Source organism: Sturnira hondurensis, unplaced genomic scaffold (assembly GCF_014824575.4).
Source record: "Sturnira hondurensis isolate 20B ecotype Veracruz unplaced genomic scaffold, ASM1482457v3 Scaffold0017394, whole genome shotgun sequence".
Classification (NCBI taxonomy): domain Eukaryota; kingdom Metazoa; phylum Chordata; class Mammalia; order Chiroptera; family Phyllostomidae; genus Sturnira; species Sturnira hondurensis.
This window is the reverse complement of record NW_028090025.1, coordinates 3,889,363-3,901,618: the sequence shown is the minus strand read 5'-3', so window position 1 is coordinate 3,901,618 and position 12,256 is coordinate 3,889,363. Positions and strand designations below refer to the sequence as shown.

The window sequence follows — 12,256 nt, the reverse complement described above, 5'->3', positions numbered from 1 at the left end:
GTGAATTTGTTGTTCTTCCGGAGTATTTATATTCCCAAGTGCATAGAGTATTTCTGAATGGAATCTTGGGCTTCTGTGTTAATGCCATTCTAATTCCATATAGACATGCAAGGTCCAAGTACATGGTGAAGTTATGGGTCAAGTGCTTGGGCTTATCTAGAGCAACCAGCATCTTTTGTCAGGAGGTAACTGGGAAGAGCAGTCAGTTACAACAAAGCAGCAGAATGCTTTCCTCATTCAGAATAGCAGACTCACTCATTTTATAAACTGACTGCCCTTCTTCCCCACAGATCCACTGAGCCACAACAGCGAGGGCAATATTATATACTTTTATAACTATCTAGTCTCCACTGGGTACAACCTTGTTACAGCAAAGATTTAGAGGATCCATTTAGAATGGCATGCCCATCAGAGGAAAGACTGTTAAGACAAGGGAAGAATTATACTCCAAACTTTCTTGTTATCCACCTTGTATGTGCTGCTTTGAGCAAACACATGCTTAATTTAGTACACAAATTCTGCTTATTCCATGCAACAGCATGACAGAGGCAGGAAATCACGAGGGATTCTGGAACCAGAGTAATAAGGTTCAAATCCAGACTGTACCACTTACTAGCTAGAGGGCTTTGGGCAAGATAATTAACCAATCTGTGCCTCAGTTTCCCCATTGGTATTATAGAGATCATAAAATTCCACTCTCAGATGGTTACTTTGAAGGCTGAATGCATCAGTACCTGTCAAGCAGTTAGAACAGCAGCTGGCATATAGTAAGTGCTATATACAATTTTGTTGAATAAAATATACCATGTCTACCAAGTAAGTAGCTTTTTAAATAAGAAATATCATTTAATATTAATGCAAAAAATGCTACATTGCCCATGCTTACAAGTTATATTTATGTTTTCATTCAACAACCCAATCTCTTACTATACCTGAGTAGAACGCACAAGTGAATTCTGCCCAGGCCTTCCTCCACCCATGGTGGAGAAGCTGTAAGGGCAGGTTCAGAATTTAAAATGTCACTACATTAGGGGTAGAAAGTACAAAAAGAATATCTGATTTGGTGGTAGAAGGGAAATAAAAAGGTGCCTCGTATAGTAGAAAAGTCTTACTAAATAACTACAATGTAACATCAGAGACTTTAAAAGGTGAAAGTGCCATGTTATAATTTTTATTATCATTTTACTTTTATTTATTTTGCACTTGTATGTCAAAGGCAAACTGAACCAGAGCTAGGCACACAATAGATAGTCAAATGATTTTAATTAACAATAGCTGACATTAATTGACCCATTGTGCCAAGCACAGAACTAAATAAACTCTCTCAATCTTTACCACAATTCTATTACTCTTTTATTCAGTACTATTATATTATTGTCCCCATTTTAGAGACCAGACAACTGAGATATAGAGGATAAATGCTCCCGAAGTTACACAGCTAAAAAAATAACTGAATTGGTCCTGGCGTACACAGCCAGATTCCAAAGCATGTACTCTCAACTAAACTGAAATGGCACTTGCCCAGCTGTCTGCTTAATTGAATCACCTGACCTTTCCATGATCAACACAGGGCTTTTCAAATAAGGTACTGATAATTCTCACATTAATAAGGTAGCTGAAAAATCACTACTGGGTTCGCTATACCACCGCACCAATTTGTTTTCATTTGTGAGTTCTGTCTTTGAGCTACGCTCAGATGGAATAATGTAGTAGATGTTTGCAGATGTACACTTTCTAGACACACAGCACCCTCAGCTAAAATATTATTACTTTGAGTTGCTTATTTCAGACACCTACTGTGACTTTGCTTACAAATGCCTGCTGTCTCTTTGGGCTGCTTTTCTAGACACCCCTCCAGAATGAACACCATTCCCTTCTTCCGTGTTCCAAGTGCACACAGTTCCCATGTACCACAGCACAAACTGCTTTTGCTTCTACCATGATTCCTTCTACTCTTCTTAGGATTTAAATCTCTTGAAGGTAGAGACTGTTTTTTGTTTTCTCAGAGCCTAGTAATAAGACCTCACAGTTCATAAATGATTGTTGAATAGATCAGTGAATTAGCCACCATCAATGATCCCTATGGCCTCCAAAGGGGCAAGTATGGGAGCACAGAGCAGTGAAGCAGGACCAGATTTCTTCAGAGATCCCCAAACAGCCTTTAAGAGGATGATGACCTAATGCTGAGTTGTTTTCCAAAAAAGCTTATCTATGGCAATGGTTCTCAACTGAGAACTAGTTGGAAATGTAAATTTCAAGTCCCACCTAGACCTTAGGAACCCGGAAATCTGGGTGCAGGGCCACAGTCCTGTTTTAACAAGCCCTCCAGGTGATTCTGATGCACTACAGTTCCAGAGCGGCTGGTCTCTAAAAGTAGCAGGTGATATGTTAACACAGAGTAGGCAACCATAAGCATACATTTCCGTTGTGTCTGTTCATTCAACTAATGCAGCATGGTAATGCTAGCTTCTAGATAATGATGAAATAAAACAATTCTTGTCCCTGCCTTTTAGGGACACTGAAGATTCAGACTTGAATATGAACCATGACCGCAATGTATAATGATCTTCCTATGCCCTAGGTATTTAACCAAAGTGCCGTGGGATTACAGAGAAAACATTTGAAGAGATTATGTTTGCTCTACTACATCACAAAGAGAGCGCACTCACTTAGGGAAACTGTGAACTTTATTGATTGTCCACTATAATAAAAGATCCACTTTTCTATAGGTACAGGGGGATTTGGGATTGATGAATGCTTGTTTTTATCCAAAATGCACCCCAAATACAGTTCTTGTAGTTAAACAAAAACTGTCATTTTAAAATATCTTCTGCAGGTTGATATATTCTGAGCTAGACTTGAACATAACTGGCCCAGCTCCACTCACTTATTGGGCAGTTCCTGTCCAGGCAAATGTTTTCTGGCTGGATTCAGAAGCATTACATCTGGTGTTGGAACCACAATGGGCCTCACTGGGTTTCTAGGCTGGAACATGAGAGGCTGAAGAGAAGACGGAAGAAGACATTTCAGACACTCTGGTTCTCTAGGTCAGAGATTCTGATATGTACAGGGGTAAGGTATCCTGCAGGGAGTGTAGCCTGGGGAGCTACAGTAGGGTCGGCAGAAGGCAGGGAGTTGCACCCCCTCATCCCGCAATGCACACCCCTGCCAAGGAAACCGAAGCCTAGGACATTTCCCTCCAACACAAACAAGTGGACATACTGGTTTCAAAATTGTGGGTAGCACTCATAATTATTCTATGTGATACAGGAATAATCGGTACATGAAAAATAGTAATGCCTCGGGTACAATAGGTACTTAACTAGCAAGTATTGGACAAATGGTCCAGGGACTGTAGTCAAAACTATATGCAACCAAACTTAAATGGAGAAATTGAACTAGAGTGTTTAATAATTTTGTATAGAAACTATGAAGAATCTATAGTACTTGCAAAGCTTTCAAAGCAAGGCAGAACACCGGTGGTTCACTCCCAGCATCAGAATGTCTGCCCACTACTGGGAATAGTCAGAACATTTATCTATCTATGCTTTAAAGAAAGAAAACAGCAAACTATTAATACTTCACCATAGCCCATTTTCTGTATATTCTGTTTAGAGTTACTAAGAGCAGAAATAACAACGTGTTTTTCTTTAATGGAGCATTCTCCTACTATGCTTTTTATTTGAAGTCAGCAAGCATGCACTCACCTGTCACAAAATGCTTTGGGCTAGAATTACATGTTTGAATTTATACATGAAAAAGGAAATAAAGAGCCACTGCTGATTTGCTGCAGGAGCAACAGAAATAGGTTTACCTGGCATTCAGTGAGCACAGAAAACATTTCATAATTGATTACCTATTCTTAGATTAGGTGATCAAATCTGAATCTGGTTAGCTAGATTCAACCATCCTTACCTTTAACACTTCTGAAATATGCTCACAGCAGGCAGAACAAGCCTAAATGTTGGATGATGGTTAGTAAGCAAGTGGCAGGGTTTCCAGCCTTATTTCTTTAATCACTTTAACCCTGTTCCTAATAGAAAGCTAGAGGCCAGGGCAATCCAGCTTCTTCTTTTTGTCATCTGCCTGCCATAAATATGCACCAGTTTGCAACTGAAAAGCTGAAGGAGGCCGCAAGCTTGCTGGACATTTATCATGCTCTGTTCCCTGTTAACAAGCCAATACTTTAGCTGAATGGGCTATTAGCAATCATTGTCAAATGTAGAATGCAAGGTGCTTGGATGTGACCAGCTTGTAAATTAGGGGGTGTCCCTTCTGTCTGGTGAATCTAGACAAGCGCAATGGATCTTCTGATGTAGATTATTGGATTAAGTTAGAAAGGAAGATAAAGAAGTAGGCACTTGGTATAGCAGATCTATGTGCAATCATTTAAAAAATATTTTTTTAATCTATGACAGCCACATAATAAAGACCAGAAAAACAGGGAACAGATGCAATAAATCTACAGGCCAAAACAGATGATCAAGTCAGCTGTCTCTGAACTAGGAATAATCAATGAAATGGGTCTGAAATAGAATACTTAGGACTACTGAAGACTTTCAGACACTCACAGAATTAGTCCCCATGTTTCTACTAAGAAAACGGCACTGAATCCCCCTGAGCCAGCCACTCCATCACAAAAAACACTGGGGTGTTTGTAGTTTTCAGTATTGTCAATGTCTTAAGAGTTGAGGCTCTTCTAAAGAACTAAAACTTTTCTTCAATGCCAAATAGGAGGCAATAAAGCAAATATTTCCTTTTTGGTTTGACCCAATTACGGATGTCACTCTGCATGTAACTCAATCATGGCTTCAATGGTTTATTTTGTTTAATGACTAAAATGGAAAGTGTGCAAGGCAAAAACAAAAGTACAGCTTATTTACAAGGTTGTTCAGTACAAGGGGCAGTAAGATTCAACAGCACGATGATTTGGTTGTTGTATTTAACTTTAAACTGGGGGGCACTAACACTTTTGTAAGCATTTTGTTTACCTGAAGAGCACACCTATCCCATTCAACTCAAAGGTTAAGATACATTTATGAGTAAAATATCACCTAGAGAGAGCCCATTGGTTTGGGCATATTGGATTACTAATGATTGGAATAAAGACTCAGTTCCTCCTTTTACTTATTTTATTGTATATTTTTGCCAGTGTGGGAATGAAAAACTCAGAGAAGAGCTTTCTGGCTGAGAGAGAGGGAGAATAACGTTTACCTTTTCTCCTCCCACTCTGTGCGAGATGGCTCAGGGACTGAGAGATGGCTGAAATCAAAAGGTCTCTGTTTTCTTTTCAGATAACTCCAGCCCTACCTATCCCCTCTGGTCTCTGTTCCTTCCCAGCATGTCCCTGCCTGAAGCCCAAATAGATTAAGGCAGGGACCGCCAAGTGCAGTTAATCCTACAGAATGGCTGCCGCTGTTAGGCCAGGAGTTAAAAAGAAAAATCTTGCAGGTCTTAACAACTGCAGTGATGTGAAATTTTAATCAGCCCCAATCTCAATCTCTAAAAAAGGCAGTCAATGAAATCTACCTTTGCCGTATTATCCGCCACCAATGAGCAAGAACTGAACAGCTTTTCTTTCCTGCTTTAACCATCCCAGGCCACAAGTAGGGCTTTCATACTTTCTAATCCGAGTTTCCAAGTCTGTGTGGTTCTCACACAATAGCCAACAGCCTGGAGCAAGGGCCTCCGCTTCTACACCCTTTTCAGAGACGTGTCATTTCTAACATCAAGCTAATCTATATGTTGCCATGGCTTCACCCTTTATCTGCCTTTACATCTTATGAACTGCATGGATTTACCACATTATTTTTATCTGAAAGACAGAAAATGGTGGTTTTATTGCCATACAATCAGATTACTGCTGCTAGTTTCTCTATGCCTTTTTACCATACTTCAATCAAAAGGGATCAGTTTCTTTATACTCTGCCCTTGATTTACATTACATCTGTAAAGACCTAGTCTGAGTTGTAATCCCCTTATTAACTATGACCAGGGTTGATTTGCCTAAAAATAAAAGCAAATTGTGTCAGACCCTTTTACTTTGTTTTTGATTCGGAACTACAAAATGGATTACTAAAGAAATCTTCAGAGTTCACACGGCTAGTATAGTACTGAATTTAAAATGAGAATTAAACAAGTTAAACAGGGGAGCCATGTCAACGGTTTACATTTTCCATCATGGGAGATGGGCTGAATTGCTTATGTCTTTGTATTATTTGGCTTTAGAGAGACAATGAAGCCACAGGAATTTTTCCAAGCTGTTCGGAACAGTGTCCCATTTGCTACCCTTCCTTCTTTGCTTTTCTTGTATTCCTCTCCCAGCCTCATTCTATTTTCTCCCCTAAAAAGTGGTTGGGAGGTGTGAAGCTCTTCCCTGAAAGATCTAATTCCTAACTAGAAGCTTATAGTTCTATGGGTTCTGCATATTTTAATCAAAATATTTTAAACAGTTGAACACTCCCATTTAAGGCTCTACCCCTCTACACAAAGGGTGAGCTCATAAGCAAATCTATGTAGATGTATGATAAGTGACCTGAAAAACAGGCTCTTTCTGTCAGCAGCAAATGAAGGCAGAGATTAGGTAGAGAGGAGTACCATTTTAATCATTATTCTTCTTAGAAGAGCGCTTCTTTTTGTCTAATTTGCAATGCAAGAGTTTAAAAATACAGTTTTCGTAAAATTATAAAGGATATTCCTTTTTTATTTTTTTTCTTTCTTGATGAGGGTCTACAGTATTTCCTTCCCCCTCCACTCCCATTCCTATGATGCATCACGGCAGTCATGCTGGGATCTCAGATTTCTAATAAGAGAACACACGGGGAAACGTTGCTCTAAGGTAGATGTTTATACTCAACCTCCTGGGAGCTACCTGAAGCATTTCAGGGGAAGGCCAAATAGCAAAGATTTAGTCTCTCCTTTTGCAGTATCAATTTGAAGGTAATCACTGTGGTATTGGGGTGATCCACCAATTAAAGAACTTATCTCAGTACACTTACAGATAAGAGGCTTTATAATATTTAATCAAACATACACATTATTATTTCAGCTGACTCTGTATGAGAAATCCATACCCATCTGTAGTGTGTGTGTGTGTGTGTGTGTGTGTGTGTGTGAGAGAGAGAGAGAGAGAGAGAGAGAAACTGACCTGGAAATGATGCCTGATTCACCTGTCCTCATACTTTTTTTTTAGCCTAGGAGTCAGAAACATTTAAGAATGTTGAAATCATTTACATTTCTTTGTATTAGTTGGACAAGTGTCAACAGTTAAGCTTTGTGAAAGATTTAGAACCAAGGGTTTAACAAATCACCTTAACCTCCAGCTCCCATTTCTGAGGCTTGAAGCTGTAATTGCTGAGGTTAAAATGTGCAGTCCCTAGACAAATGATTCCCAAATAAATTCTCTTCTGGTCTGAATGAAGGCTACCGAGCATATTGTGAGATATTGCTTGAGCTCCATCTTTGTGCTCTCTCTTGCTCAGTTGTCCTGGGGAACAACGACAGTCCATTACCTACAGTTTATCATCCTGACAAAACGTGAGGAATGTGGATGTGAAAGCACTAACAATTCCACCCCTGGTGCTTTGTGCTTTTTCCTCTCTATATTAAAACCGACAAGATTAACCCAAACGCAAACTGTGGAGCATAGTTCAAGGGGCTATTCAATCAGTGTTGAATGTGCATTTGTTTACCTACAAAAATAAGAATTTCAGACACAATGGAAGGCAGGCTAGCTTATATATGGTATTGAATGGACTGTTTAAACAGCACTATCCATTGTAGTTTATTTTATCAATCTCTGACAGGTCCGTATTTATTCTGGGCCCAACTGTGGTGAAGCCCATGTATTATAGGTTATCTGGATATTATCCGGCCATTCTTTTCTATAAAGTCAATCAATATCAGGAATTCAGTATTATGTGGGAAAGAATGACATGGGAAAAGCAAAATGCTTTGTTAAGTAACTAGTATGTGGTACATAGGAAATAGCACCCATGGACATAAGAAATGAATGCTCAACTAAAATTTTCAACACTGACTAGCGTAATTCATTGTAGAATACCATACCAATACAAACTTGCTCACTCTACAGTGAAATCAATATACTTTTTAAAAAGAGAACTATTTTATTTGGCAAAAACATCATGCTTGGAAAAAACTGTTCTACTGAAATGTTAATTAGAAATGCATGAAAACCAGGTTTGCTATTCTCTCTGAGGTTAAAAAAAAACTTAAACAACCTAAATGGCTTTAACTGACCCACCTCTATCAGAGCCTATGGATGCAATGTTAATAATCTAACAGAGCTACTGTTTCAATGTATAGCACTTCTTCCAACTACTCTCAAAACTCTCAGGATGGGACCAGCGGACAATGTGATTAAAGTGGTGTTGGAGACAGTGAATTTAGAAATGATTTTCTGGATGCTGTATCTAAACAGCTGCTGCATGCCCCCTATGTCCACCACCTGCTAAAAAAGCTGAACCCTGAATAAAACAAATTTAATTACTGATGGTTGCTTCATTACAAATGAATTGTTCCTCAGTTCATAAGAACTGATTTGAAACTTCAATGCATTTGATTACCTTCCCGCCACATGACATTGACTGATGAACTTTTCCCTGGAAATATATACGCAACTTCCCCCAAATAAAGTGACCCCTTAACAAGAGAGGTTTTTAGTCATTCCTCCCTGATCTCTCAGGGTAGCATTCACAGCTACATACTTTGGTAAGTAGACCTTTTCCAGGAACAAATTACCCAGTCCTCCAAGCAAGCCATTATCTCAAGAACTATAAAAAAAATTCTATTCTTAAGGACTGGAGCAATCACACCAACAGCAACATCAGCAGTGCAAGGAGGCAGGTTTCTTTCTCTAAAATGCAGGCCTCCAGCAGGTCTTTAAATCTGTGGCCACAGCTGGGAAAAACAGACTTATGCTAATCATCAGGACAATCTGTAAATAGTCACCCCTACACATAGGAAAAGAAATATTAATGTCTAAACTTAACATTGAAGTAATTATTGTTCTACTTTTTCTCAAAGTATGTATTTTCTAACGTTCCTCCCAGAAATACAAACTAGTGGTTAACAAAGCAAAAATACACATAGAGCAGTGGAGGGGTGAATGGGGGTTTCTTCAAAGTATATTTAAATAAAAACATTAAGTCCTGATGGGAAAAAAATAAACTCCAAAAGACAGTCCGTCAGTGAAAGTTGCTAAGTGGAGCTGAGCGGGGCAGCCTGGGGAAAGAGGTGAGGGGCTGGCACCGCGCGAGCATTGCGCATGGAAGAGTGACCTCTGTAGGCACAAAGCGAGCACTGGCTGGCTTCATCCCGGCTCCCGAAGCCCGGCTCCCCGCCCGCCTAGCCCAGTCACCGGCTACTGCGAGCAGGTCCGAGCCCGGCCCTTTTGGGCACAACCTGGAGCCTCTAGATTCGGTATCAATGTAAAGATGTTACTATCACTAACTTTTCAGCAAATAAAGTATCTTACACTAACAAAATAAACAAAATAAAGTCGTCCATACTAGATCAGGCCAAATGAAAAGAGATTGCATTAAGTAATTTTCGAAATATGGACAGTGTTGTTAAGTGCCATCTAGTATTATGCATAAATTTATCCGATTTACAGCTGGGGTGCTTCTGACCCTTGTAATGGGGAATTCTTGGTTAGCTTGTTGGTGAATTTGAAATTGATCACTTTTAGAGGAGTGGATATAATTTTTAAAATTAAGATGTGAATTCTAAACCAATCCTTCATTTCTTTACTCCTAAAATTCACGGCCAACTTGCTCAATTAGGCCATTGCTTTTGCTTCTTATCTCAAACGCTTGCTCCAGGATACAGCCAACGTCTCCATCGTTTTCCCAAAATTTCATGATTCTGTAAAATATTTTTGGCTGTGATTCAAAATATATCCCAAGAATGAGGTGATACGCAATACCGAGTGCACAGATGACTAATTACGAGTTATTTAGGGATGGATCGCCTTTCCTAAATTCTAAATGTAACTAGGGTGCTCATACTTGAAAGTTAATCTCCACGAGGCCTGGCTTTCTCCCAGGCTGCGCTTTTTGATAAAAGCAAGCCGGATCTAAGGATCCCATTCTCGTCCAGCTTCCCCAAGCTTGAAGGCTTTACTTAGGGCCTTAAGCTTTCTCAGAAAGCTTCCTTACAATCAAGTCAGCTACCCGGACCGCACAGAGTTCGGGGTCATTGGTTTAAAAACCAAGGAAGAGACCGACGTGCAGAGGGTTCTCCAGGAAAAGGCCAACCAAAGCCCGACCGACTCCCGGGCGGAGAGCAGAGAGAGGGCTCGCCTCCAGAGTTCTCCCGCGGAGCTGAAGAGCTCTCCGAGCACTGTTTGGCCGGCGCGACACCCCGGAGACGCGCGTGCTCCGGGGTGGTACAGACGGCCCTGGGATACAGACTCTCTTCTCTGGGGTACGCCCCACTGCCCTGAGCCCCGTCTCCGCCCGCTCCGGGACCCGGACTGTGCTCCTTGGGACCGCAGCATCCCCTCCCCTCTCCAGAGCCCGCCAGCTCCTACGCGCCTGCCAGCCCTGTTCGTGGCCTGGTTCTCCATTCTCCAGAAATAAGGGTCAGGTATTGCCGTCAGATACGCACGCGGACGTGGCACCGGAGCCTCCTGGGGCTTTTTAGCGCCGGTGAGCCCAAAGGGGAAGGAAGGTGGGTTCGGGCTGGCGCTCCGGCTGGAAGGCCGAGCCAGAAGACTCTACCAAGTGTAATGTGGCGTGGATCGGGGACGGGGATCTAGAGAGGGAGCGGGAAATACCGAGGTTCCAGAAACAGGCTCTGAGGTTCCACGGCCCGACCCTTCCTCCCGTACAAACGGCGCGGCACAGCATACCCCGGGGTTGTGAGGATGATTGCGGATACCACTTACTTGGAGTTCGAGGAATTCCAGTAGATGGGCTCTAAAACTATCGATCTGGAAATCGCACTTCTGCATAAAACCATCAAAACTCCCCAACAGTACTTCCACACGGAGTCCCTCCTCGCAGCCATGGCCAAACGGCTTCCAGCCCCGCGCACTCGAGGCGGCGGAGGGACAGGGCGCGGGCCGAAAGCCCCAATCCTCCAGGCAGAAAAGGGGGAGACCGCAGGCAGCTCCGGGGCGCGCCGAGCAGCTCCAGTGATCGCGGAAGCCAAGGGAGCTCTCCTTGGACCTCTCAGGGAGAGAGGCAGGAGCACACACGCGGGGCGCGGCGGCTCGGCGGGCTCCGGGCTCCAGGTCGCCGCGCCGGACCCAGCTCGAACCACCCACTCCCGTGCGGCTCCAGGGTGCCGGGCGCGGGTCTGCAAAGAGGGCGCGCGTCCGAGACACAAAAGCGGAGAGACGACTAGGCACAGGCGGCGAGCGCTGCGTCCCGAGCGGGGCCGTCCCGCACTATAGATCCTGGAGGGTGGGCAGCGGCCCGAGCGCAGAGTCGCCGAGTCCACACGGTTCCATGTCCAGGAGCTCGGAGCAGTGAAAGGTGACTCTGGGACCGCGGGAGCTTCCTTAGTGCTCGCGGCTCCCAGCCTGCAGAGCAGGCCGGCGTGTCTCGGTCCTAGCCACGGGCGCCGGACGCACGCGAGCCTTTGTGCGCGGAAGGGGCACCAAGACCCGCTCTGCGAGCTGCTACTCAAACAAGCCGGCACCGCTGTCCCTGCAGAGGAGAGTCAGCGCTACCAGCCCGCTGTCAGAGCACTATAAACGCAGGACCCCGCCCCGCACAGCTCAGCCCATTGGTCCTCCGTACAGCAACCGCGCGTTGGTTGGGCAACTGCACCGTCCGTCATTCGCCCGTGTCAGACATTGGGCGCCGCGAGGAGGGGCGCCGGCTGACAGGTGAGCCACGCCCTTAGCCCTCCGGCGGCGGCTCGAGCTGAGCGGAGGAGTCGGTAAAGAAGTGGGGTGTTTGTGTGGCGTTAGGTCTCTGAGTGGCGGGGCAGGGATGCTGAGAGGGACCGCCGAGTGGTAAAGGGGACAGCACGATGCCACCTGTCCTCGCTCTCTGAACCCGACTTTATTGCCCAGAAAGTGTCCTAACTCTGAAAGAGGGGCAACGTCGAGGGCGAAACTTTCCTTCCGGAGTGTAATGCACTGCATTTCCCGGTGCGTCTTCCTCCTTTGAATAAAATGTCTCCTTTGCAGGGTTAAACTCACAACCCGCACGTGCATTCCTTCGCTAACGCCTACCAGGTCTCTTAAGTGATGCGTTTGAGACCTGATTTCGGTACCAAACAT

General features: G+C 43.5%; 1 protein-coding gene across 1 annotated transcript in view; it reads right to left on the bottom strand.

The window, feature by feature from the left end:
* EFNB2 (ephrin B2) overlaps positions 1-11,680 on the bottom strand; it is a 49,472-nt gene extending 37,792 nt beyond the window's left edge. The window contains exon 1 of the mRNA XM_037067668.1: positions 10,910-11,680. Within this exon, the coding sequence (XP_036923563.1) occupies positions 10,910-11,031 (122 nt within the window). The 5' untranslated portion in view covers positions 11,032-11,680. The remainder of the gene's footprint in view (positions 1-10,909) is intronic.
* Between the last annotated feature and the right edge of the window lie 576 nt (positions 11,681-12,256).